Consider the following 26,703-nt stretch of genomic DNA (forward strand, 5'->3'; position numbering starts at 1 on the left):
CAGGAATCGGAATCTCCAGGATAGAGAAGACCCTCTCTAGCTCCGTTCGATGAAGGAGACTGGTATCCTCCTGGCTGGGGTCGTATAGCTTCGTTTCGTCGAATGTGACATCTCTGGTCCTCATGACCTTGTTGATGGCTGGGACCCAGATGCGATAGATGTTGGTACTGTCATAACCACAGAGATACCCAACGTGGGCTCTAGGCTCGGTCTTGTTCGCCTTCTCTTTCCCTCTAAGGTATGTTGCAGTGAGCGGGTAGGCTTTGCAGCCGTATCGTCGTAGATGGGCAAGTTGAGGGAGCTCAGCTCTCTGATGAGTAGTCCAGGGCCTAGAGTTGAGCCAAGCATTGATCAATCCTTCTGGGGTTTGCCAAGCGTGCCTCTTGCGGGGCATTCTGTTGCTGAGGTAATTTGCAGCTCTCACAAGTTCAGGGGCTAATTCCTCTGGGAATCGTGATTGATATCGTAGGGCCCTGGTGATCTTGAAGAGAATCTCACCAGCCTTCTCTGCTGGATTTTGAGCCCCAGTATAGGCTGCAGATCGCTCAATAAGCTTGCCGTTATCTGCTGCCCACAAGTCGAAGGCATTTCGAAGAGCTGTTTCCCAATCAAGGCGAAGGATCGAGAGTTTGAAGTGGTATTGTTGCTCAAGAAATGTGGCCATCTGAATGATCGCCTGGAGTCCCTCCTTACGAGAATTGAGGAACCGGACCCATGTAAACCCACTCCATTCGTCCCTTACGAGCAGGACGATCTTCTCACCATTATAGGTCCTTCTCAGTGTGAAGAAGTCTATGGAGACGTAATCTCCTGGGGCGGTCGGATTGTGGTCAGGCCTCCTTCTTGAGACTTTACGAATCGCCTTGCCTGTGCTGCAAGCCTCGCATTCGATGGTTGTCACCCCCTGAATCTTGATTCCTCGGCTGGTCTTGAGCAGATGCTCAAGAGCTTTTGCACTTGGATGGCCGAGACGTTCGTGCCAGATCATGGCCTCTGCAATGGAGGGCGTAAGAGGATCCCTGGAATTAGGTTGACCTCGCTTGGCTGCAGGCTGGGCGTCTGAAAGAACGAAGCTAACGTGTTTATCGGAGGTTGTATTTGCTGGGACTGACGTCGTGGTGTCGTTGTTGTTGAAGGATGAAGCTTGAGCAATAGTTGAGTCATGATTGTGGTACTCCAGGAGATATTGACCATGTTTCCAAGGTGTGTGATACAGGACCTCTCCTGTTCTGGTCTCAAGTCCTGGATGGCGAACCGTGAAGATCAGGCCTTTTTCCTTCAGGGGCTCAGCTCCAATGAGGGTTACAGGGTAGTCTGGGCAATACCAGGCATCCCGTACGATAAACCCTTTCTTCCTGAGACCACCTTGGTTAGGGCGGATCTTCATAGTCCCGCGAGCGATAGCTGTCATTCTTCCTCCTCCAGTAGTGAACTCTGTTGAATGGCTGAAGTCTAGATCCTTCATTCTAGAGCGATCGTTGCAGATGTGGAATCCAGTCCCAGAGTCGACGATAACACTGTTCCGGAGTGGAAAACCAGCATATAGACTTATTGCTGGAGCGCTGTTTGGGGCAGCATAGAAGGACGAGGAATCAGAACTGTGTTCGGTGTCCCTATCGGAGTCTGACTGCTCTTGGTTGAAGTAGGAAGAACTTTGACCTGCGTTCTCCTTGTACGGTGGAGAGGAAGATTGAGTAGCCGGCTTGTCTGACGAGGCTGACGAGGAGACTTTAGCGTTGTTGAGTCGCCCCTGCGCCCTTGGGTTCTTCTTAAGCCAGGCCTGACCCCGTTCAATAGCCTTCTTGTTCTGAGGATGGTTTGGGTCGTAACTAGCCTTCCTCTTCTCCGGGTTGAAGTGAGGACAGTCAATGACCCAGTGTTTTATATAACCAAGGCAAGCAGGACACTTGGGAACCAGTATCTCGTTTCTTTTCCCTTGTGACTCTGTTGGATTGCCCTTCTCATCTTCTCCTTGCCAAGTGGCGAAGCTAGATGCTTTGGCATCTTTGAATAGCCAGTCAGGATGGAAGGACCTGACCCATTGACGAAAGAAGTTGGCTTGTTGAATTCCAGCACATTTCTCTCCTGCTTTGGGAGGCTTCTTTATGCTGTTTTGGTTGAAGGAGAAGGTAGCAGTTGTATAGTAGCTGGGAGCGAGTGGCTCGACTGCCTTAAGGAAGTCAGCAACTTGAGTGGTTGGGTCAAGAAGCGCTGGAAGTCCAACGTCAACGACCTCATCCATGATGTCAATGTAGTTGCTGAGCCAATCAGACAGCTTGGACCGCTTGATTGAGCCCATGTGAGCTTGGTAGCGACGAAGGATGAGTTGTTGCCTCGCGTAGTTGTCCGGGGCAAGCTCGTCTCTGAGAGCGATGATCATTTCTCTGAGACTCTCTTTACTACTGACGTGGTTGATGTACTGGGCCTCAACTGTGGAGGTGACCCAGGAGAGGACGGCAATGATGCCTTTGTTAGCCCTTTTGTAATCTTCCATTCGATCGGCATGCCTGGCCTTAGCCAAGGCAAGTTCGTTGGTGAAGTTTTCGGCTTCAGGGCTTGGTTCAGTAAGACGGGGCCTGTTATTCACCAATTGTTGGTCTGGATCTATATAGTTCCAGACCTCATGGATCCTAGCCACCAGCTTGAGGTTTCCGTACCATTTGGTCCAGTCAGCGTCAGAAGTCAGCTTCTGAGTGACCTTAGATGACTCCATGGTTGAGGAGGAGGCAATTGTAGCCTAGTGGGATTGTATCGATATCGTTAGGATTGATCGATTGCCTATAGAGAGGCAGAGTTGCTGCTTCCGTTGAAGCTGAAGATCCTGGCCTTTGTGGCTGCAGGATTGGCACTGGCAATAGGAGACTGAATAGTCCCAAGAGTTGCAACGCACTTGATCGATTGATGCTGTCTGACTGACAGGTCCTTGCCTCTTGGCTGAAGGAATCAATCAAGACGACAGTTGCTAGAGTCGACTGGGCTCATAACTGACGGTTAGTCAGGGTGGCCAGCGGAATATGCATATATGAGTGAGCAGAAAAGAGTGTCTTATTCGTACTAAAGAGTGGATGGGATCACCACAGGCTTGTGGGCCTAATGCTATCCTAATAACTGTTCCAGAGCTAGGGCCAGGTGGAAATGACAGGCTGGCCTGTTTAAGTACAGTCAGACCATCCTGGATGGGTTATGTCCATGACTCGCATAGAAGCATGCATGGATTCTGTCAAACCGCTTCTGCGGGCGCCGCGCGGCGGTGCTGGCCGTCAATTGCGGCCACGGGTAACCCATCCTTCCATCCTTATTTTCACCACGTTGTTGCTGATGAAGTTCTCCAGGGCCTTGTTCGGGTTGCCTTTCGTTAGTCCGTCTGCCGGGTTATCCTTCCCATCGATCCAGCGGATCTCGTAGAGCTCGCGTCGCTCGTACGATTGCCTCAACGCCATGATATCGATCATCAACCGTTTTTCCTTTGTAGTGCCGAGTTTCACCAGACACTCGTAGAGGGAGTATGAGTCGGTACATACTATTGTCGGGATTGGCGGAAGATCAAGGCGGTTGGTGATCTGCTTGATCGTTGAGGAGGTGGCGTAGGCCATATCGACGCCGGCGACCATACCGTAAACTTCCGACGCGAGCACGCTTCGTGTCACCCTTTTGCTCTTCGTGGAGCTGAAGTGGATAATATTGCCTTTAAGCGTGAATTCGTCGTCATTGCTCTCGTCGTTCGCGAGGATAATAACGAAGCCGATCTGCGACGTGAAGTCGTTATTGTTTGCGAATGAGCCGTCGACGAAAACATAGAGCTTTGCGGTTGCTAGGTCCAGTGGTATGAAGGTGAGTCCTCTCTGGAGATTATCAATTTGCCACGTGAGCCTTCGATTGAGATCCTTGATCTCCCGGGCTGTTGGCTCTTTGTGCTGCGCAGCGGCTGATAAGTCGAAGCAGGCCTCCGGTTGGCAGATTGAAGCGATGTATGCACCACGTGCGCGTTGCTGGATGTAATCTTGCTGGGCGCTCGGCGAAGCAACGTCCACAAGGCGCAACTTGTTGCCTTGGCCCTTCTGGCGAAGTATAAGGTTGCCATCATTCTCCAAGGTGAGAATGCCGCCGTTGAACGTGAGAGGTTCTTCGACGGTAAGCATTTGCTTCGGCTTCGCGGCGAAGGCGGCTTTTGCGAGCTGTTCGTCTTCCCGTTGGGCGAAGGCCTCGTCGGATAGGCCAAGTGTATCGTCAGTTTGCATTCCGACAATGGCGAAGTTTGGGTTCTCGGCTGACGTAACAAGTAGGCAAGGATCATAAGTTGAAGTAACCATCTGGAGATTCTCTCTGTGATGGCGATGATAGGTTGCCCACCAATGGGTGCCTGCCTCGGCAATTCCGTATAGCGGTTTGACGACAGTCATAATCGTGTTTTGTGGGTAGTTGTGTCGTATTTGTGTCGGGAGATGAGCGAGGATAGTGCGGCTCAAATTAGTAGTTGACTGGACATAAGCTTGGATTATATCGCGAATCCATAGGGATTTTCCGTCGGCTAGCAGTGACGGGGCGATAGCTAGAATCAACCGTTGGCTTGATCGTTGGATCGTAGGCGACTGTGTAAGAATGGTCTTCTTTCCGTTGTCTGCGTATCCTTGGATCACCAGCCTAGATTTCTCATAAGGTTGCTCTGTGTTCTTGCCTTTCACTTCGTTCACAATTCTTGATTCAAAGATTCGTATGTGACCGTGCTTCTTTTCGTCGAAGGGTGTAAATTCAAATACTCCACGGCCGATGAGACTGTCAATCTCCTTTTGCGTTGATTCTTCGAAGGGGGCGCCGGGGGCCGTTATCTTGCCTTCCTTGCGTAGTTGAACGGCCAGCACGGCGTCGGACTGTTCCTTTGCGGTGAGGAAGGCTGTGGACTTTGCCATGAAAGGGGCTGTTGACGCATCATATTCTTCACGTATGTAGTTGAGTAGATTCGTAGAGGGAATGAGGTTTCTGCGCGGGTGGCTTCTTAGGCGGCGTTGCGTAGGCACAGGGGGATTCTTGCGCGGGCGACCTGGTCCTCGGCGCTGTTCTGTAACGAGCGGGTTCTTGCGAGGACGACCTGGTCGTCGGCGCGGCGGAGGTGCCTCGGGTTCTTCGTCTTCGCTAACGACGGTTTCATCGAGTGTTTCTCCTTCTTCGCCGTTAGGAGTGATTGCTGGATCGTCATCCTCACGCGTGGGGGATTCCGCGGCGGGTTGTCCAGCAACATCGTCAGGGTCAGTGTGGAAGGGTTTGACTGCTGTTGAGCGGAAGACTTTTGGGCCTCGCGGGGTGTCAATAGTGCAGGCTTCGCCGTCGACGGCAATAAGTCTGAAGGGGCCTTGCCAGCCGTCTTTCTCGCGCCATACGCGAACCTCGGACTGTAGTGGGAGTCTTATAGTCAAGGAAGTGTCTGGGCCGTTCCTCATTGCGAGGGCATCGTCAATCTTACGTTTCGCGTGGATTTCTCGTACTTCCTTGGTTGCTTTTCGTATTGCTTCTGCGCGTTGGATGATGTCTGGTGATGACGGAGAATCGTCGGTCATACGCGGGTAGGCGCCGTAAACGAGGAGGGTTGGCACGAGGCCGTTAGGTCCTGCGGTGTCGTTTATCGCTTTCAGGGCCATTTGCAGGGCCAGCTTTGGGCTGGCGGAAGGATCTTCCTTGCGGATGATATCGTAGATGCGGCGGAGGGTCATGTGATAGCGTTCTACTTTTCCCACGCTGTTGTGGGCCTCGATGGGAACCTCTTTGATAGAGATGGACATCGCTTTGGCCGATTGCCTGAACTCCGTGGATCGGAAATTGGTTCCTGCGTCGGTGACTATCCAGTCAGGGGGTCCTTGGTAAACATCAATCCAGCACATCCTAAGGGCCTCCCAGGTGCTCTTTGCAGTGATATCAGGTAGGAAGCGGCCTGCGTTATATGCAGTTGCTGTATCGGCGACGTGAAGGACGGGTCGATTTCCCTCGAGATACATGATGTCGACGATGATCTCGCAGTTGAAGTTGTAGTCGTCGCGCAGGGTAAACTTGAAGCGGTGAGGGCTCCTTGCGTGGAGTTGGCAGCGACGGCAAATCTTCGTCAACTGCTCAATTGCCGCAAGTTCGATCTCATGGCCTGACCTTTGGAGGACTTCGTATAGTCGTCGGACAGAAGGGTGGCTAAATCGGCGGTGTAGTCGCCGTAGTTCGACATCTGTGAGGTGGCTCCAGGCAATAGTTTCTTCTTTCTGGTCCTCGAGAAGCATCCAAGCGTGACCCCATTTCCGTATAACAGGTACTTTTATATTGCCTTGCTGGAGATAGTTCTTGAGATTGTCGAACTTGATCCTGAAGCAGTCCATGTCGCGTAGGCAGAGGAGGAAAGGGGTGTCGCATGGCATGATGTGGAATGAGATAGGGCCAAAGGGGGTAGGAATCTTCGTAGATCCTAGTGATGCAATGACTCTCCCTTCGCCAAATCGTATCTTCGCGCTCCCAGCTGTTGAAGTATCTAGGGTGACAGTTGGAAGTCGGCGTTGCAGGGCAAGGAACTGAGGCTGCCCTGCGCTGGAAATCTCTGCAGCACCAGTATCTGGCATTATCCCATGGAAGACTCGGTCAGAATACCTTCCTTCGGCTGCAAACGATGCACATAATCCCTTTAGATATGTATATAGGTCCGCTGATGATGCGAACTCGCCTGCGTGTGGCATGTTTTGGAATTCGTTGTCACCTGTCAATGCGTGGCGGATTGATCTTTCAGCCAGTATCTCGGTGATTGTGCGGCCGTTAATGGTGGTGCCGGCTGTGAAGAAGGACGTAAAGAAGTGTTCTTTCTCTTTGGGTTCGTTATCTTCTTCGTCGCTGCTGCTGGTGTCTGCATCTTGGTGGTACTGGTCGTTGTGGTTGTTGCTGTTGGCGGGTTCGTACTCCTCATATCCTTCATACCAAGCAAGGTACTGGTGGTATCCAGCTGAAGAGCGGTCTTGCGTGTCTGGGTTGTTCTTGTAGCGGCTATATGCCTGGCGACGTTCGTCATCGCTGTGTTTGTTTGACCAACAACCGGATTTGCCGCAGACGTAGCACCGCTTATTCGGCGCCGAACTGGGGCCGTTGCGGCGGCTACCGTTGCCGTAGCGGGAGGGTCTGCGGTTTTGCGGACCGTTGCGGCCATAGCGGGATTCTTTTCCGTGGCCGTTGTATCGTCGGTCAGTCCAGTACTGGTCGTGCGGTTCGGCGACGAATTGACGGGCCTTCAGCTGCAGGGCTGTTCCGACGGCTGCGCGGAGGTTGCCGCACACGCCCTCGAAGGTGGGAGCCGGGGCGAAGATCGCCAATTGGCATTCTTCCACTTCGCGGCAGGCGTTCAGCAACTGGTCGCGTAGCAAGTCGGGCGACTCGCGTTGTGCGCGTGGTAGGGCTTGATGTATTCTGACAAGCCTCTCGATGAGAATCTCCAGGGCTTCCAGCCTGTTTTTGCCGGGGTTTTCCTGGAGGATTCGCGGGAGGGTTGTCGTACGCCATTCTGACAAATATAACTGCTGCGTCTCGTGGGTTTCAAACCTGGCTTGGATGGCTACTCCTCTGGAGTGGAAATCCATCGGTTTGGTCGGATCACAAAGGTAGTCATAGTAGTATTGCAGCGCGCGCCCCCTCAGCATGATGTCCAGGGCGCCGTTCCATTGGCTCTGGGCAATCCCTACTTTGCTGCACTTGTCGCGGAAGATCATGAGTCTCCGCTCGAAGACTTCGTACTTCTCACCGCCATACTTGAAGTCATCGCTATAGAGCTTTGTCAGGTCTGTAAGTTGCCTTGCTGTGAGACTGTCGCCCACAACATCTTCGTTCGGTTGGGAAGGTTCTTGTCGTTATTGCTGTTTGTGCTGCGGCTGTGGCGATGGATGGTAGTTGGTCGTAGAGGTAGGCGACAGTTGACGTATGGGAAGGGGGTTTCTTGCCGGTGTTCCTATGCGTCGTGACGAGGCTCGAATGGCCTCAATCTCTGCACGGATATCCTCAATGCTTTCTGGCTCGTACGTGATATCCTCAGCGAAGTCAGGAATGCTGTTGTAGTTCTTTTTGAACTGTGGCCTGGTCTTTGCCTTCTTGATCTCTCCTTCAGTCCACACGTGGAACTCCTCTTGAGTAACAAGCTGGGCAAGAGCAGTCGAGATCAGAGTATTGTCCATGGGAAAGAAAATGCCATGCCAGTACAGTGTATCTCTCATCCATTGTGCTGCGTTCTTAATGGTGTTGTCGAAGTAATCGGCGTTCCAGCCTTCGAAGTCGTTTTGGAACTCGTCAAACAGTCTGCGGCCATAGAGGCCTCGGTCTTGGTAACTTTCGGCAAGGAAGACGATGTATGTGGAATTGTATACCGGGGAGTTCGTCATTCCAAGTTCGAAGTTAATCCAGTCGCCCCATGAGTCCTCCTCGAGAAGGCCAGTGAACTTTCTAGGGATTGGGACCTGGAATTTCCGGCTTTTCGGTTCGCTAGGAGTGTCCGAACGCGATGATCCTCTCACCTGGATTCCCTCAGCGGGGTCACCAGAGTCAGACATCTTGCGGATTTTGTAGTCGATTCGTCCGGTGGAGGGTAGTTATTGTGGTCGCGGGCGGCAGAGCTGCGTTCCTTTGTGCGGGCTTTGCGTGGCGGCCGTTGTGAACGGGTAGGGTTGTCGGGTTGAAGATGGGTAGGTTGCTCGTTGATGAGCGTGTCGGAATATGAGATGGGACTAACAAAACGTGAGTTTACGTTGAATCCGTAGTCTGCTTCGGTGGAAGTTCTCCGCCGTCGAACGACGAAAGAGTTCTCCGTAGCGGTGTGAAGGTTCCGTCGCGAGTAAAGGTCGGCGGAGATCTTCGTACGCGGTGGTGCGCGGCGACGGGCTGCCCTAAGCGCTTCCCGTGGCTTGGAGGTTATCGTGAAGAAACGAAGCTGCCCGAAGCGCTTCTTCGCAACCGCGATAGCCTCGTTAGCACAACTTCTTCGTAAGGGACGGCTTGCCAATACAAGCGCGTGTAACGATATCGTTGTCTCTTCTGTGGAAGCCTTGCTGATCTGCGGTAACGTCACATACCCACTTTTGGAACACCCCCCCATTTGGAACACCTAAAAATGAGGCTATCCCAACAGCACCACCATCTTCAATTAATTACTGACTAGGCCTAGATGCCACTACAATACAGCTTTCAGCTTCACTAGGGTATTCAAACTCGCTGGATCCATCTGTAATATCCTCTTTTTCGCCAGCCTCAATTTGGGCCTTCTGGATGTCCTTGATGTTGGCGAACTTGGTGTTTGGATCCAGCTGGACTGCCTTCCTTTTCCTAGCTGCAGTATTGGTAACTTGGGCCTGCAGAAGCTCCAGATTACGCTGGGCAGTGGCCAGCTTATATGCCTGCTCACTGAAGCCTTTTTTCACCTTTATAAACAGAAGGCGTTGAGTAGAGGCATTGTTATCCAGCTCTGTGAATAGCTTCAGTTGGCCAGCCAGATCCTTCATCTTCCTTGGCGTCGACCATGCCACTGCAGACGACGCAGATACCCATCCTTCAGCTTCTTTACTTTCAGCCTGCCCTTTAGAGCCCTGATCTGCTGGCCCTGGTGTTGATGGGAGCATTAAAGGGCTCATAAGGGGTTTAGCCATAGACACAGGCCATAGGCCAGTATATTTCCAACCACTTTTGATGTTATCCATCGTTAAGCCTGCCATATGAGCCTTCTAATAACAGCCTATGAAGTTTCTCTTGCCTACAATAGTAGAATCATTCCACTGACTGAGGTATCCAAGCTCCTTCCTATAGGCTGCCTTCACAGGGCCAAAGACTGACTGGTCAAGTGGCTGGAGGACATGGGAGGTATGTGGTGGTAAGAATAAGAGATAGACATTATTAATATAACATGTCCACATAAATTCTGTCGTTGTGTGACTCCCATGGCCATCAACAACCAGCAGTCTGGCCTCCTTACCCTCCCTGCCCTGAGGGAGGGTATAAGGGATGGTCTGAGGGATAAAGACCTTCTGCAGCCATTCAACTGCAGTGTCGTCTGTAGTCCATCCATTCTCTGTTGCAGTGAACTGCCATCCTTCATAAGGGCCAAGATCCAGAGGAAACCACTGCTGCTGGACTGTCCTGCCCTTATATATGATGAGGGGATTCAGGGCATGGCCTATGGCAGAGATGCATTCGATAATAGACACCCATGCCCTTGATCCAGGCTGTTTCTTGCGGACAGACTTTGTCTCAGCCATCCCCAGCACCAGCCCATTAGATCCCTGGCCCTCAAGGATACCAGTCTCATCCATGTTGTATCTGTTGGCTGGTTTGATGCCCTTGATCTCTGGTATGGCAAGGAGTTTGAACCAGTCCCTGATAACCTCAGTAAATGCTCCATTAACACGTCTAGAGTCAACAGGGCGACTTCTCTGGACCTTGATTGATGGGTTTCTTCTTTTAAAGCCTTGGATCCATTGCTTTCCTAGAGGATCTGTATCCCCCATGGCATGAAGGACCCTTTCTGCGAATACCTTCACCTGCTGATGGGTTGGAGCAAGCCCAAGGGCATGCTGGATTCGCACCCATTCAGCCAGCTTAGCCTCCTGGTCAGGGGAGAGCCTCTGAAGGTCAGAAAATGCTGCTGCCCTTGCTTGGGTGCCTTGGAGACGGTTATGAAGGGTAGTAACTGGGATGCCATATTCGCGAGCTGCCCTCCTTAGGCTCTTGCCATTACAGACAGCTTGGATTGCCTGATTAACGTCATTTTCGGTATACTGGGCCATAAGGCATAGAAGAAGGTCTAGGGAAAAAATGAGGTTATTTGCATAAGGTATAGAAATGTTGTGATAGTTAGAAGTAGGAGGAAGTAGGAGGCTGGTGGTGGAGATGATGCATTTTTAGGTGTTCCAAATGGGGGGGTGTTCCAAAAGTGGGTATGTGACGTTATAGAAGATGAGACTTGGTTATCCTGCTACTGTACTGTTCGTGCCTCCAGTGAGCACACTGGATGCTGCTTGAAAAAGCAGTAGGACGATGTGGCAGACCTTCTCGTGGTGTCCGGTGTCAGTAGGAAGGGCGGGGGGTGGCGCGGTGCGTCGCGCGCGGTCGAAACCGCGGTTGGATGGTGCTAAGAAATTTTTTTATCGGCACTCTCGAACCTACAAACGGACTACGCGATCAACGACCACCGTACCACCCACGCCATCTCCGAAGCCAACAAGCTACTAGGGGGATACTGGCGTAAGAAAACCATCCGACTTGACATTGGCTGACGTCGATGAAGAGACAGGACACCCTCCGGCCCATCCGGCTCTGAGCTCGGGGGGGCGGACGAGTCGAGCATCATGAGGCATCGGCGCGTCTCCCGGCGAGGGCTCGGAACAAGCCTACGTGCTCTGTCGAGCGTAATGGAAGTTGTTAAGACCGACGGGTTGACATGGTGTCAGCAGACTTGTTAAGCTTCGAGCACAGGAAAAGCGGCCGGACCAATCCTGAGGACACAGCGCACCGCGATCGAACACCACACGGCGGACATGGGTTGGGTTAGTGGACGGAGTGCGAGTAGTCGTGCCGGCGCGGCGGCTGCTCTGCGCCTCTGCTCTGCAAGACATGGTCGGCTGCGATTCGGAGACGAGTCGCGGTAACGGGAAGCTGGACCTGGGGCTGCGCCCGGGGTTTCCGGTGGGCCGTAGCACCGTGGTCGTGACCAGAAGGCAGCGGGGGAGCTACGTTCTCAGTTCGTACCTGGGCCGTTGAGCGGAGGGATAGGGCAGGAACATCAGACGCGCTCCCAGCTCGTACCTGGGCCGCCCTCGGGCGTGGTATCGCCGGTGTGTCTGGTATATCGAGATGCCACATCTCTCCGACACAACGTGGTATCGCCGGCGTAGTAGCCCCTGCACTTGAGACCTGCGGAGACGACACGGTGGCTCGAGAGGACGGAGGCGCATGTCGGTCGGCTCAGAGACTGGAGTGCAGTTGCGGCCGGCTTAAGGTGCAAACTCGGACGACGCGACCGTATGGCCCGTACCGGATACGGGGCGGCACCGTCTCGGCTTTGCCCGGGGCCGAGACACTCCTGTGGGAAGGTCTCCATGTGGAGCAAAAGGCTAACGGGGTCGTTAAGGCACAGCCACGGCCGGCCGAGTGGCTTCCCGGAAGGAGTGGGTTGTTCGGGGCCGTCGAGACATACGGGCTCCTGCCCGCGAGCCACTTCGGGGCTCGGAAGCAGCGATCGGCAGAGCAGGCGCTGGTTCTGCTTCAGGACTACATCTACAGAGCATGGAGGAGGAGGAAAATCCTCAGTCTGGTCAGCTTCGACGTCAAAGGTGCATACAACGGAGTGTATAAAGAAAGATTACTTCAGAGACTCAGGGCGAGGGGAATTCCGGAAAAGCTGGTAAAGTGGGTGGATGCGTTCTGTTCGCAACGGACTGCAAGCATTCAGGTCAACGGCCAGGACTCCGAGGTTCGCTCTCTGCCCCAAGCGGGCCTACCTCAGGGTTCGCCGCTGTCCCCTGTTCTGTTTCTGTTCTTCAACGCCGACTTGGTCCAGCACCAAATCAACGAAAATGGAGGTGCACTAGCATTCGTAGACGACTATACGGCATGGGTCACCGGACCATCACGAGAGGCGAACCGACAGGGGGTCCAGGCCATCATTGACCGAGCCCTCGACTGGGAGCGACGAAGCGGAGCGACCTTCGAGACAGACAAGACAGCCATTATACACTTTACACGGAACTGGCGCCAGCCAGAGGATTGGTCCCCTTTCAGTATCAAGGGGGACATCGTCCGGCCCAAAGACCAGGTAAAGGTTCTAGGCGTGATCATGGACACCAAGCTCCGCTTCAAGCAACACGTGGCAGGAGCGGCATCGAAGGGCCTCGAAGCCGTGCTGGAGCTCAGACGACTCAAGGGCCTATCACCGTCGACAGCGAGACAACTCTTCGTGGCGGCGGTGGCACCCACGATGGACTACGCATCGACCGTCTGGAAACACACGTGTAACGCAGCCCAGATGAAGGTCATCAACAGGGTGCAGAGGATCGGGGCTCAAGCAATTGTGGGAACCTTCAACTCGGTGGCTACAGCGGTTGCCGAAGCAGAAGCAAGCATACAGTCAGCCCAGGATCGATTCGAAAGGAAAGCGATCAAATTCTGGGTGCGTCTCCGGACATTACCGAACAATCATCCGCTGCGACATATCAGAGTCAATACCTTCAAGAGGCACGTCTCGCCTTTCCAGAAGATGGCCGCAGCCTACCGCGACTTGCCCCTGGACAGACTGGAGACCATCAACGCGTTTTCGCTGCCACCATGGGAAAACCGAGTACAGACGGTGGCTGAAGACGATGGAGACAAGGCAAGCGCTGCGACCAAGACAGGCTGGGCCGCAAAGGTCGCGACAGCTAGTTCGGCAAGAAATGGACTCGTGGGCTTCGGGAGAGCACTGCATCTCCCTAGGTCACACACAGGAGGCGGCTTTACGACAACGGAGTCATGCACAGTCGGTCTCAGGACGGAGCAGAACCCGTTCACGGCAGAGCTTCAGGCGATGGCGACGGCGTTAGAATCACTCTCGGAGAGGATCCGTCACCTTGTCATATACTTGTTTGCCAGCAGCAAAGCCGCCGTGCTAGCAATAAGCAGACCTCGACAGCAGTCAGGTCAGCAGGAGATCCGTCGCATCTACGAAGCTATCAGTGTTCTTGAAAACAGAGGCAACAGAGTGTCACTATTCTGGCTCCCGGCTGGGGCAAAGTCGAAGCTCGTCAAGGAGGCCAAGGCAGCGGCAAAGGAGAGTACCCAACAAGGGAAAACACCTAGGAAGAAGCCAGCCAGGGCTTTCTCAACCACGCTTAGGAACGCGTTACAGAGGGTACAGGAGACGAACCCCGGAATACCAGAGTGGGTTGGAAAGTTCTCAAAGAGAGTCGACTCGGCTCTGCCAGGAAAACACACACGGCAACTGTACGATTCATTTTCATGGAAGCAGGCCAGCATACTGGCCCAGCTGCGGACGGGGATGGCAAGGCTCAACTGGTACCTGCACCAGATCGGGGCGGCCGCCTCGGATCAATGTGCATGCGGACAAGCAACAGAGACGGTCGAGCATTTTCTCTTCCGTTGCACCCAATGGACAGCACAACGCGCACCGATGATCCAACGGACTGATACGCACAGAGGTAACCTGTCATTTTACTTAGGCGGAAAGGCCGCATCAGACCCTGACGACTGGTCACCATGCATGGATGTCGTAAGAGAAACAGTGAAGTGTGCCATGGCAACAGGACGACTCGATATGCAGGTCAACCAAACATAGGACAGGAACAGCACAACATCACATCACTAACATCAACCACCGACTAACCCCATACGCACCCTCGTGCCACCGACAGCAGGGCTCGCTTCAGCCGCCGAAGATAGGGACCTGAACACTTGGAGGAAGTGCTCCAAGATGGCCTGCTACTAACCTCACGAGAAATTGCAATCATCGGAAGGCGTAATCAAAGATGACGCAGACGGAAGTGGATCTTATATGGGCTTATTTTGAGACCAGGGTAGACTCTCAACAAGGGGAGCATGTAAGATAGACACAAGAGCCCTTTATGGCTTAGCCAGGGCGTAATAAACTCTGTGTGTGTGTGTAACAGTAGGCAAGGATCAACCATTGGCTGATTCGACAGACTCGATGCCCAGTACCTGGCCAATCACATACTTATGCGTGCAACACGGCAGCAGCTACTGTGTGCAGATAACAGGAAAGGGAGGCTAATTGCGGCACACATGCAGGAGATAGGTTGCAACAGGTACACGGCATGGTCATCAGTGGCATGACTAACGAATGGGCACAAGTGTGGTTGCATTGGTCTCGGGCTGAGAGTAGTCGGCAGGATCTTGAGGCGAATGGGCGCGAGGCTGCCACGTTGGAAGCAGAGTTTCTAGTGGACGACGAGCTAAGCGACGAAGATCAGCGCTGCCGCCAAAGCAAATATTTTATCAAATTCAATCAATCAATCCATCAAATATAGGGCTAGTCCTTCTCAAACAAATCCAATATGAGGCTATATTTGACTTGTTTAATGGGTTGTTTTGCCAAGCCGGATTAAATGTATATTCCTACGCCGCCCCTTGTTACCCCCTCCACTTTAAATGCCACCCTAGGCTGATATTTTCCCCATGACTTCTATACACTTCTGGATACCTGACAGAATCCATGCATGCTTCTATGCGAGTCATGGACATAACCCATCCAGGATGGTCTGACTGTACTTAAACAGGCCAGCCTGTCATTTCCACCTGGCCCTAGCTCTGTAACACTTATTAGGATAGCATTAGGCCCACAAGCCCGTGGTGATACCATCCACTCTTTAGTACGAATAAGACACTCTTTTCTGCTCACTCATATATGCATATTCCGCTGGCCACCCTGACAAACCGTCACTTATCCCCGGCGCTAGACTAGTGGGTCACCTATCTCCTAGGGACCCTGTTCGTACTCATCAGCACCTTTTATTTCCCAAGGAGCTTGACATACAAATAGGTACGAAAGAGGGATTGCAATGAACCACTCTGTAAAGTCGGAAACCTTACCTCAACTTTAAGCAACGGGGATATCGCCGGCGAGACCGAGGGCTTCAGTGTCCCTGAACGTGCGCACTTTGCCACCGCAATCAGTTTGGCTCCTTGCCTACTTTCGCTCGGAGCCAATCAGGAATACATCAGTACCCGCTGGATTTGCGAGCTCTAGCATCAGTCCATTGCCCCCGCTTATTTAGCACTGGGCTAGGTAATAGTGATAGACGTCTTGTAATACATGCCTCACATGGCCATTAGGTGTTCGGCGAGTCAGAATTCATAATTTCCTGGAGCAACACCTCTGGCGTTTAAAAACATAGGGGTGGATGTGTAACTGTCAAGTATTGCTCCAAGTGAGTGGGAAAAGCGGGGTTGTGCGACCTCAGTGAGAATGGGGCTAGTTGGCACGCAATGGGATAGACCCATAGTCACGACAAGGATGTCCTATCAATTGACGTTTTTTGACAGTTTTCTGCAACGCAGCAGCCGAGAAAATCCTGAGTTCAACCGTATCTCGAATTTTTTCTTTCCCTGTTTGCTCTTTCCGCCGCTAAGGCGAAGCCGCTGACGCTGTCATTATCTCATTGACTGCTGCTGAACGTCAGCAAAGCCTTCGTGCGGAGTAGAGCGGGGGGGAAAAACCCCCTAGGAATCCATTTAAGTTGGCCAATTGGTGTTCAGTGACGGTTAGTCAGGGTGGCCAGCGGAATATGCATATATGAGTGAGCAGAAAAGAGTGTCTTATTCGTGCTAAAGAGTGGATGGTATCACCACAGGCTTGTGGGCCTAATGCTATCCTAATAACTGTTACAGAGCTAGGGCCAGGTGGAAATGACAGGCTGGCCTGTTTAAGGACAGTCAGACCATTTTGGATGGGTTATGTCCATGACTCGCATAGAAGCATGCATGGATTCTGTCACTAACGTTACGGCCTATGTGATCCAAGCCCTAAAGAAGCTCATTGACAAGGAACATGCTCCGACACTGACCCGGAGCTGGGCCGCCGTCACGGCCTCGGCACCAGGTACAGCTCCAGACCCCCACCGGGCTCCGACCCGCCCGCAGGCCAGACCCCAGACAAAATCCCAGGCCCCACCCCAGCCCCAACCCCAGCCGAAAGAGGACCTCCGGGTCTTCGCCCGCATCTCGGAGGAGGGTCTGTCGGCTGCCCGAAAGAACGCCCCTTTTGCCCTCCGCCAGACAGTTTGCCGGACCTTTGGCCTCCAACTGGCAGATATCCCTCACATCTACCACATTGCGACCGGATACTCACTAAGGCCATCAAACAAGCAGATCCAGCAAGGCCTCCTGGCAGACAAGCAAAAACTAGCGGGCTGCTTAGGGGCTTACAAGATAGAGACCCCTATAAAGTGGTTTACCTACGTCGTCCCGCGCTGCCCAGCCAAACTGTGGAGCGTTGACGGGGACGCCCTGGACCCAACCATCTTGATCGAAGATGAGGTCTTTGCCCAGACAAGACAGAAACCCACTCGGGCCCGGCAATCCCGCCTTGGGCCGAACCCCATTACGAACGAAGTCTCTTGGGTCATCTCATTCCTAACAGAGGTACAACCCTTTAGACTGTTCAACCAAAGTAGCAGGTCCCAACTCATTCAGAAGAGGAAGATGCTCATCAGACACGACCCTGGCTGCCAGGGCTACCACTCAAACAGCTTCTGCAACCGACGGCCGCTCTGCAACAACTGCAGCAGACCTACAGACTCGCACGAGACTGGGCCCTGTACAGCTAAACCGAAGTGTGCGAACTGTTGCGGCCCGTTCCAGGCTAGCCACAAGAATTGTCCAGCTAGGCCTATGACGATGAACGGCATCCCTGCCCTCCTAGTCCGGAAGGAGCGGGCCCGGATCCGCAAAGTTGGACAGAAGGTCTATGACGCCCTCTATGAGGCCAGTCTAAGCGCCTCTCGGAGCAGCACCCAACAGCCTGGGGACCTCCCCCCCTCCGACCAGGACCAACCGCCCGGCTCCAAGCGGCCACGCACAAGGACACCTTCCGAGAGCTCAATTATGTGCCTCGGTGACAGGGACACCGATAGTAGCAGCACGAGTGAGGATGAGCCTGAGGACGCCGAGGGTCCTCCCCAGACTAACCGCGCTATTCTACCTCTCTTGAACAGGAGTCAAAGAGTAGCCCCGAAATCGGATTACAACGTTGCTAATGCCTACACCCACCTGGAACTCGACTCGGAGACGTAGGCCGAAGCAGGCCTCTCCACAGGTGCTACGTATAGCTCAGTGCAACGTAGGGAAGCAGTCGCCAGCACACACAGCTTTCCTGGAGCTCTGCTGGGCTGAGCTGATCGACATTGTACTGGTCCAGGAACCCTGGATAGGCTATGTTGACAAAATGCAAATCAACACACATCCAGGTTTTGATTCCTACGTCCCAGTGGACTTTTGGAAGGACAGGGAAACCAGGCCTAGGGTCATGACCTACATACGGAAAGGGATGAAGTGGAAGGCCCAGCAGCAGAGGCCCGTCCAGACAAGGGACATCCTATGGATCACAGTTGACAACGCAACTACTGTGGTTAACGTATACAGACAACCAGGAGACCCACACAATCACACAACCACAACCCTACTAGAATACAGGCCGCCAGAAAGAGTCCTTGTAGCAGGGGACCTCAACGCTCATCATTACTCCTGGGAGCCTGGATCGAGGAACAGGAACAGAGGGGGCGACATAGCAGACTGGGCAGATAGCCACGGCCTGGCATTCATCGGCGAGACAGGGACTGCGACCCATGCCCAAGGCCATGTACTCGATCTTACCTTCTCGAACATTCCCCGCGCACACGCGGTAGTCAGCCCACACCTACACCCAGGGGCCGATCATCAAGCAATTATCTCAACAATCCCGCTTCAAAAGCACCGACAACAACAGACAGACCAACCACAGTCACTATCAGTCGCAGGGAAAACAGACTTTTCTAAAGCCGGATCCTGGCGGCCAATAGCCCTACTATCTTGTCTTGGGAAAGGTCTCGAGAGGCTGATAGCCAGAAGAATGTCCTACCTTACCATCCTAGAAGGGGTGACCAGCCCACAACAAATAGGGGCTCTACTTGGCAGGTCAGCGGTTGACCTAACCACCTGCCTCGCCCACGACATCGAGATGGCTCTCGACAAAGGGCTCACAGCTACATTGGTGACGATGGACGTCCAAGGGGCTTTTGACTCTGTCCTTCGGAACCGTCTGATTGTCCGACTACGCCAACAAGGCTGGCCTCACAGCCTGATCAGACTGATATTCCACTTTGCTTCGAACCGAACCGCCAGAGTCAGGCTGGAGGACGCAACAACAGAGGACTTCCCGCTGGCTTGCGGGCTGCCCCAGGGCTCCCCGCTGTCTCCTATTCTTTTCCTGCTTTACATCGCAGACATCTTAGCAGAAGACCCGAAGCTTCGGTTCGGGTACGCAGACGACATCGGCCTTCTGGCTATGGGCCCCTCCCTTGAGAGTAATGCTGCGAGCCTCGGCCAAGAGATCACACGTATCCTCGACTGGGGAACGGAGAACAAGGTCGCTTTTGACCGAAAGAAGACCGAGGCTATCCACTTCACAAGGAAACATAATCAGCAAAGAGATCTGCCAGAGATCAAGGCGAGACACCTTAGAATCGTAGCATCAACGAAGCCCATCCGTTGGCTAGGGGTCTGGTTCGACAAGAGGCTTTCTTTCCGACACCATGTTGAAACAAAGCTGGCTGCGGCGACGAAGGCGGCCCAACATCTTAGACACCTGACAAACACAAAAGGCGGGCTCCCAGCCGCTGCTGTACGCAAGGCTGTGATCTCCTGCGTCCTGCCAATCGCCCTCTACGGGGCTGAGACCTGGTATGGAGGCATGACCAAGCCAGCCCCTGGTAGAGCCATCGATACCGGCCGCAATGTTTCTCTCCCGACAGATGAAGTCAGTACAGGCCAGAAGGGTCTTGCAATCAAGCTCGAAAGGGTCATCACGACGGCAGCAAGGGCTATCCTGCCGGCCTGGAAAACAACCCCAACGCGCAGCCTCCTTAGGGATGCTGGACTACCACCAAGCAAGGTGGCTCTAGAAGGAGTCCGCCTACGCTTTGCAGCACGTCTAAAGAAGGTTGACCTACAACACCCTCTTGTCCCGAGGCTCTCCCAACGAGGGCGGCAGCAGACGAAGCTCCAACGGACTGCAGACCTTGCACCAAAATGCCCGAGACCAGCACTCATCCAACCGCAGTACCTCCCAGGCTCACAAGACCTGATAGTCCTGCAGACTAAGAAAGAGGCAGCCAAAGCTTTCCAGGCCTGGCTAAAGACCGTACCAGACAGCCACATGGTTGTCTTTTCAGATGGCTCCAAAGCGACGAACGGAGCCACAGTATATGGGTTTGTTATCTACCGCAGCAACAGGCGCGTGGCCCAGGGCTGCGGCCGACTCGGTCTAGCAGAGGTGTTCGACGCCGAGGCTGAAGGGGCGAGGATAGGACTCCGGCGGGCCCTCTTAACCTCCCAAGGCCAGCCTATACACATCTGCATCGACAACACCAGTGTCATCCAAGGAATACGGGGCGAGGCCCCAGACACCTCGCAAGCAGCGGTTCTCGAGATCCAAGCTGCTGCTAGGATATACAACATCCACACCCACTGGGCGCCAGGGCACCAGGGGATTAAGGGCAACGAAGAGGCGGACCGGCTAGCCAAGGAGGGCACAGCGCTGCCGGTCCCGCTAGGCCAACTAGCTACGCTCTCCGGGATCAAACGGCTTGGCAGAGAGCGGTTGCGAAACCAGTACAGACAGTGGTGGGGTAAAGAGGCGACCGAACGGTACACCCAGCTTGGACTGAGGCTACACTTCTCCTGCCCTCCCGAACTCGCCCTACCACGGAGCACCCTTCATCACCTCTTAGCGGCCCGGTCGGGCCACGGGGACTTTGAACACTATCACCGACGCTTTAACCACACCGAAGCTTTGCTAACCTGCTCCTGCGGGGAGGCAAAAGACGTAGATCATCTGGTCTACTGCCCAGCGACCTTGGCGAGGAGGCAGCAGTGGCCCACCCTCTACCCATCTGGTCCGCTCGACCCCATCGGACCTGTGGGATCCCTCGAACGATACTTCAAGGGACTAATGACTGACCCAAAAGGCTTCGAGGCCTTCCTGCGCGTGACCAACTTCTTCCGGAAGATCTGTCCACGCTACTAGGGAACGGGCTTCGGCACGGGATCTAGACAGCCAACTCAACCCTCATAGGGAATAGACGGGAAGCAATGAATCTGGGGAACCAGCGGGAACCAGGGACAGATAGAACGCATAGTAGCCATCAGGCAGGATTTGGAGAACGAAAGGAAGGGCGATGTATGAAGTACGTAGTCCTAGCCCACGGCTCTCCACGCCACATACCCTTCGGGAGGTCTGCGACAAGGGTTCCACTCTTGCCGCCATGGCGTTAAATACAACAACAACAACAACAACATGCTAACCAGCACCCAGGCGATGCTTACTGGATCTGCCGTCACTGTGACGAAAGTGGTATGCTGAAGAAGCTGTTTGTAGCCTCAGCGATTACTGGTGCCAGCACCCACCTCAGGCTTGTTCATCGTATTACGTCAAGTTCCGAAGCCGAATCCGAGACCCCCCAAGACTCCGAAGACTCCGAACCGCCGTCGAAGCGTCAACGATCTTGCTTAGTTGCCATACCCAAAACCAAGGTCTCCAATATCCAAGAACTGGCTATTGGATACCTCGTTGATGCCAGCAACCCCCTCACTACCTTTCAAAACCCATACCTACAGGCCCTGCTTCGTCAATTTGATCATGACCTTTTTCAGCAAGTCAACTGGTCAGATAAGAGCCAGGCGCGCGAACTCCATCAACTCTATGAAGCCAAAAGGGTTATAGTGAAGGAGGAGATGAGGCAGGCTCTCACTAAGGTCAATCTGTCCTTCGACCTATGGACCTCGCCAAATCGCTTGGCGATTATTGCAGTCTTTGGCCACTTTATCAACCCCGCAGGCAATGACTCACGATACCTCCTCGCCTTGCGCCGCCAGCCTGGTGCTCATTCTGGTGAAAACATTGCTTCGACAATCTGTCAGGTAATTAGAGATTGGGATCTTGTTGACTCCGTGGGTGCTGTCGTCAGTGACAACGCCAGCAACAACGATACTTGCCTGCAGAACTTCTACCCACAACTCTCGCCTTCATACACCTCCGAGGACGCGATCCATCGAAGACTGCGTTGCTACGGGCATATCCTCAACCTCGTGGGCCGGGCCTTTTTACATGGCGTTGATCGAGAGGCTCTCGAACAAGAATCTGATGCCCTACTTGACGCCGGTCGGTTGAGTGATGACTTGGCACTCTGGAGGGCGAGGGGACCAGTCGGCAAGCTTCGCAACATTGTCAGATATGTCAGGTCGTCGCCACAACGCTCTGAACGCTTCCTAGCCATCAGCAACGAGGCTGACGATACTATCGACGACGAAGAGGCTGGTGGCGACCCCTCTCATGGGTTTACCTTGTACCAGGAGTCCTCACAAGAGTTGAATCTTATCCTCAGTAATGATACGAGGTGGAACTCCACGTATTTAATGCTGAGGCGAGCTCTCCTCAAGCGGACCCAAATTGACGGCTTTATACTTAACGATAAGACTCTCGGTAACCCATCGCAACGCCTGCCCGACGACGATACCCTCACCAATGAAGACTGGAACATCCTTATTGAGTTAAAGGATATACTCGAGCCTCTATACCAACAAACTAAGCGCTGTGAAGGTTGGGGTAAGAAGGGTGCGCATGGTCGACTGTGGGAAGTCCTTTCTGGCATGGAATACCTTCTGGACCGTCTTGAGGAGTGGAAGAAGTTATTCGACTTGCCCACCGACGAAGAAATCGACCTCACCGCCTCACAACTATCGCAGAGTCAATCTAATCGTTCGATAAGGCGGTCAAGGACATCACAGCAAGCCTCACAGTCTTCACAGTCTTCAGTGAGACCTCCAGCCTCCATCACGAACATCCCTACCCATGCCCGCAACGACTACTTGCCTGCTCAACGTCTAGCCTTCCTTCGTCAACTTCATAGTGGTGACTTTGACTCTCGTGGGTGCCTTCGTCTATCGATCACCAACGCTTGGCAAGTGTTGGATAAATATTATACCAAACTTGCAGAATCACCCCTGTACGCCGCCTCGGTGATCCTTCACCCTGGCCTTGGCCTGCCTTGGCTGGAGAAGCGATGGAATACGCTACAGTCACGAACTTGGATCCTTGAAGCAAAAGAAGGTCTTTACGAGTACTGGCAGCGATGGTACGTCAACAGGACTACGCCTTCGCCTGCGGCGACGAGTGCCCAAGGCACGTTCACGTCAATCTCGACCACGCCAAGTGTCGAAGACTCTGGGTACACTCAGTGGCTCAATAATCGAGCCCATCAGGTTGCTGCTAACGAGGCCTCTGAGTTGGATCAATATTATCGTCAGACTATCGCCCAGCCAGTCGATAACCCAGTCCAATGGTGGATTTCACATCGCAAGACCTTTCCAACTCTTAGTCGACTTGCCCTCGATATATTCGCTATCCCTGCGATGGCAACAGACTGAGAGAGGGCATTTAGCCTCGCCAAGCTTACGTTGACGTCACAGAGGCTGTCGATGAAGTCACAAACGTTAGAGGAGGCACAGTGCCTTCAGAACTGGCTGCGTGGGGGCTCAATTACAATAGGGGGCAGTTTTACGCCAGAAGGTAATGAAGGGCCAACTACATTCACTCAACTTCAGTAGATGTAAGTATAGGCCATTAGGAAACATCGCGATAACTTCACTGATTTCCCGATTAGGTAATTGGATCAAATCAAACAATCAGAAGCCAAACAGCCAAACCAAGCGCGTTAAGGCCGTCAAAGAATCAAGCGAGGGGACCGGATTTGATCTGCTTGAATTGATTCGAGCGCTGGGACTGACAAGACGTCAATAGCCATTCTAGCTACACGAGGATACTCAAATCGCTTCGCAGACCAGTATTCAAGCGGGTTATCGTGCTTTGAATGGACGTCGTTCTTTGTAGATAGCCACCTCTCGAACTCGTCTTCAACCAGCTCATGTTCATGATTCGTACTCGACATCAGCTCGTCTTGGAACGAATTGAACGGATTATGCTCTCGAGCCCTCACAGCTTCTGCAAGACTACTGTTTGCCATCTCCCAATGTGTAGGACGATCACGATACTCGTCGTCGCTGAGTAGCTGGATGACGACGAGCATGATGAAGGAGTACCAGATTGGTTAAGCGTTTCTAGAGAATCGAAAGCATCGGATGGCGAACCAAAAATATCGGCTCGGGACGCCATATTGAGGAACTGGATCAAAGTCGGACATGTTCCAGGAGAATTTTTTTTTGGTGTTGGGTGGAGAGGTATCGGTACTGAGATATATGAGGACGCAATGTACTAAAGTAAGTACCTTTACTTACCGTAAATATGGGTCCATGTCCTGGCATCTACTACTTTTCGTCTATCTACCAGAGGTCCAGATAGATAGATAGATGACCCACATGGACCTCTGGTTGATAGATAGATGTAGACCCACATAGATCTACATCTACATTTCATCTACATCGGTAGATAGATTCGCCAGCCTGGTCTTCATGTTATGGAAAAGCGGAAACCAAGCTGCAACCGTCTCAGGATCTTCGCAGAGGGCCCTCTGGTAGTCGTATACGCGAGAAAAACGCGTCTTTATTTCTGGTTGTCGTGCGACAAAGGTCGAGGCCCAGCGCGTCCCAACGCGTGATGCGTCGCGTGCCGCAAGGATATTATTCGCCATATCTTCCACATCGCTGAGCCGAGGCGCAAACCCTCGTGAATCCAGATCGATGACGTATTTGATGACCGCATCCTCTTCCAACTTCGTCAACCGAGCGCTGGCGGAGCGGGTATCCTGTTGGGCGCGTTTTCCTTTCATTCTATCAAGGAAGGTTGATAGAGGAACATCAAAGATCTTCGCAGCGCGTCGGCGAGACAATTTAGGATCCGTTCGGATGGCCTGGACAGCCAGATTAATTTGAGACTCTCTCGAAGGGTTTGCCATGTTTATTGATAGAGATATGTTGAGTTGAAGTTCGGATAGTGGAAATTAGTGCAAAGTGCACGACTGACCCACATGCACGACTGACCCGACACTTACGTTATACGTACCAGGTGTCCGTTTATACGGCAATGTGAAAGTGAAACAGACAAGCGAGTACAGCATCAGACCGCGATCACAACACATTGACGCGACCAGGCACTTTTCTGCCACCACAAATTATGGCGCGTCCAAACAACAAATCTAATGTTCAGCTTGCTCTTCAAGCTATCCAAAACGATCAGAAACTAAGTGCACGGGCAGCAGCTAAGATCTACTCGGTCAGCCATGTCACGCCGACCTGGCGACTGAAGGGAATGTGTCGGAACGTTGGCTATCCGGCAGCCGGTCGGATGACTCGTGGGCCCGGAAGGCCACATATCGGCCTCTAACGGCCGTGGCAATAATCTCCCATTTCTTCCCCTCGTAAAGCAATATCATCAGTAGACCAATATAACGAGTCTTCGTTGCTTCACACCGCCGTATATGGATACCTGCTATATTTACCAACAGGTGGTGTGACAGAATCCTTGCATGCTCCTATGCGAGTCATGGACATAACCCATCCAGAATGGTCTGACTGTACTTAAACAGGCCAGCCTGTCATTTCCACCTGGTCCTAGCTCTGTAACACTTATTAGGATAGCATTAGGTCTACAAGTCTGTGGTGATTCCATCCACTCTTTAGTACGAATAAGACACTCTTTTCTGCTCACTCATATATGCATACCCTGACTAACCGTCACGGTACAAGATTATGCAATTCCTGGACTAGTGTTAGGCGACAGCTTGGCAGCCAGCAATGATGTGCATATTGGTCTATTTCCTACTAAGCGAGTGAGGTGTTGTTGTTGTTGTTAGATTGACGCCTGTGTCCGGATTAAAGGCTGTCAAAACTACAATACTCGCATAATGTAATATGCAAGAACCGGTGAAAACGGGTAGATACAAGACAGAACCCCGCTTCGACCGGGATGGGGAGAATCCCTCAATCAAGCACAACAACCACTCTTTGATCAATAAACCCAGGTGTATTGCATCGAATCGACATCGATTATCTAACACACTTATCCCCATTCATTATGCCACTGCTGACCATACTGAAGATCTGTCACCTGCTCTGTGCGTTCTCCCTTGCCCCAGAAAGCCCATGCCAGTCTGCGTCTCCTCGGCTCGGGCGACTGGCCGTGACGGGCTCGCGACTGGTGCGACCCCAGCAAGTCGTCGCCCAGCCCGGCGGCTTGGGTCGAGCGTCGAGAAGACGCATGGCTGTCGTCGCAGATGAAGTGCAAGAGGTCGCGCACAGATGTTGATATGCCTTTGTCATCCAGCGCGGGGTGATGATCGTCCAGCAGTCTCCCTTGATCGATCCCTACGCCTCGTCCCCACTGCTCGAAGCGGGCTTTGGCGGCATTGAACAAGGTATCTTGCACGTCTGCATCAGCCCGGGCTGATCGATACGATTGCACCTTGTCGATGGCCTCTAGACAGGAGCTGAAGGGATCGGCCAGCCCGACAATGCCAATGGCGAAACCAGCAGGCTCCATTGTTGTGTGTTGCTGTGACGAGTTGAGTCGGCGAAATGTCGCTTATCTTGTTGCATTCGGCGGGCTTTCTTCCTTTATTAGGCGGTCGGAAGCGCTGTTCGTAGCCAGCGGCGTGGCGCCTCGCATGGCCGTTCGAGGTGGCGGGGTTTGCAGCCGCAGTTGCCTTGGACGTCGTTATCGAACTCTCGCATATGCATGCTGACAGACACCACTTGCGAAGCGGGGCTAGACAGGGCTTATGGGGCAGTGTCTAGAGACAATCAAATGCTCTCTGTTGGGTCGTGTTGGCACAGTGCCTGAGTGAGCAACTTGTGGCTGCAGTCCTTTGCAGCCAAAGGTGACCCATCCCACAGGAGTTAACGGTACAAAGACTCACCGCCAATTGGTTGTGGTGGAACTGTGCACATGTAGCCAGGGTCACGCGAGGGTTAGGCCAATTGGAATGCTGACAAGTGCGG

The 26,703-nt window shown here is 53.1% G+C and overlaps 2 protein-coding genes across 2 annotated transcripts; both read right to left on the reverse strand.

The window, feature by feature from the left end:
• Positions 1–4,993: 4,993 nt before the first annotated feature.
• CDEST_01861 (uncharacterized protein) lies at positions 4,994–8,552 on the reverse strand (the record flags this gene model as incomplete). The annotated part of the gene is made up of 3 exons (XM_062918020.1): positions 4,994–5,290; positions 6,285–7,831; positions 7,928–8,552. 3 exons carry the CDS (start codon positions 8,550–8,552, stop codon positions 4,994–4,996), a joined length of 2,469 nt encoding a protein of 822 aa, XP_062774071.1.
• Positions 8,553–25,404: 16,852 nt separating this feature from the next.
• On the reverse strand, positions 25,405–26,533 carry CDEST_01862 (Putative prion-inhibition and propagation, HeLo domain, HeLo domain superfamily). The gene has a single exon (XM_062918021.1). It carries the CDS (start codon positions 26,243–26,245, stop codon positions 25,766–25,768), a length of 480 nt encoding a protein of 159 aa, XP_062774072.1. The 5' UTR covers positions 26,246–26,533; the 3' UTR covers positions 25,405–25,765.
• Positions 26,534–26,703: the final 170 nt, after the last annotated feature.

Source organism: Colletotrichum destructivum, chromosome 1, assembly GCF_034447905.1.
Source record: "Colletotrichum destructivum chromosome 1, complete sequence".
Classification (NCBI taxonomy): Eukaryota; Fungi; Ascomycota; class Sordariomycetes; order Glomerellales; family Glomerellaceae; genus Colletotrichum; species Colletotrichum destructivum.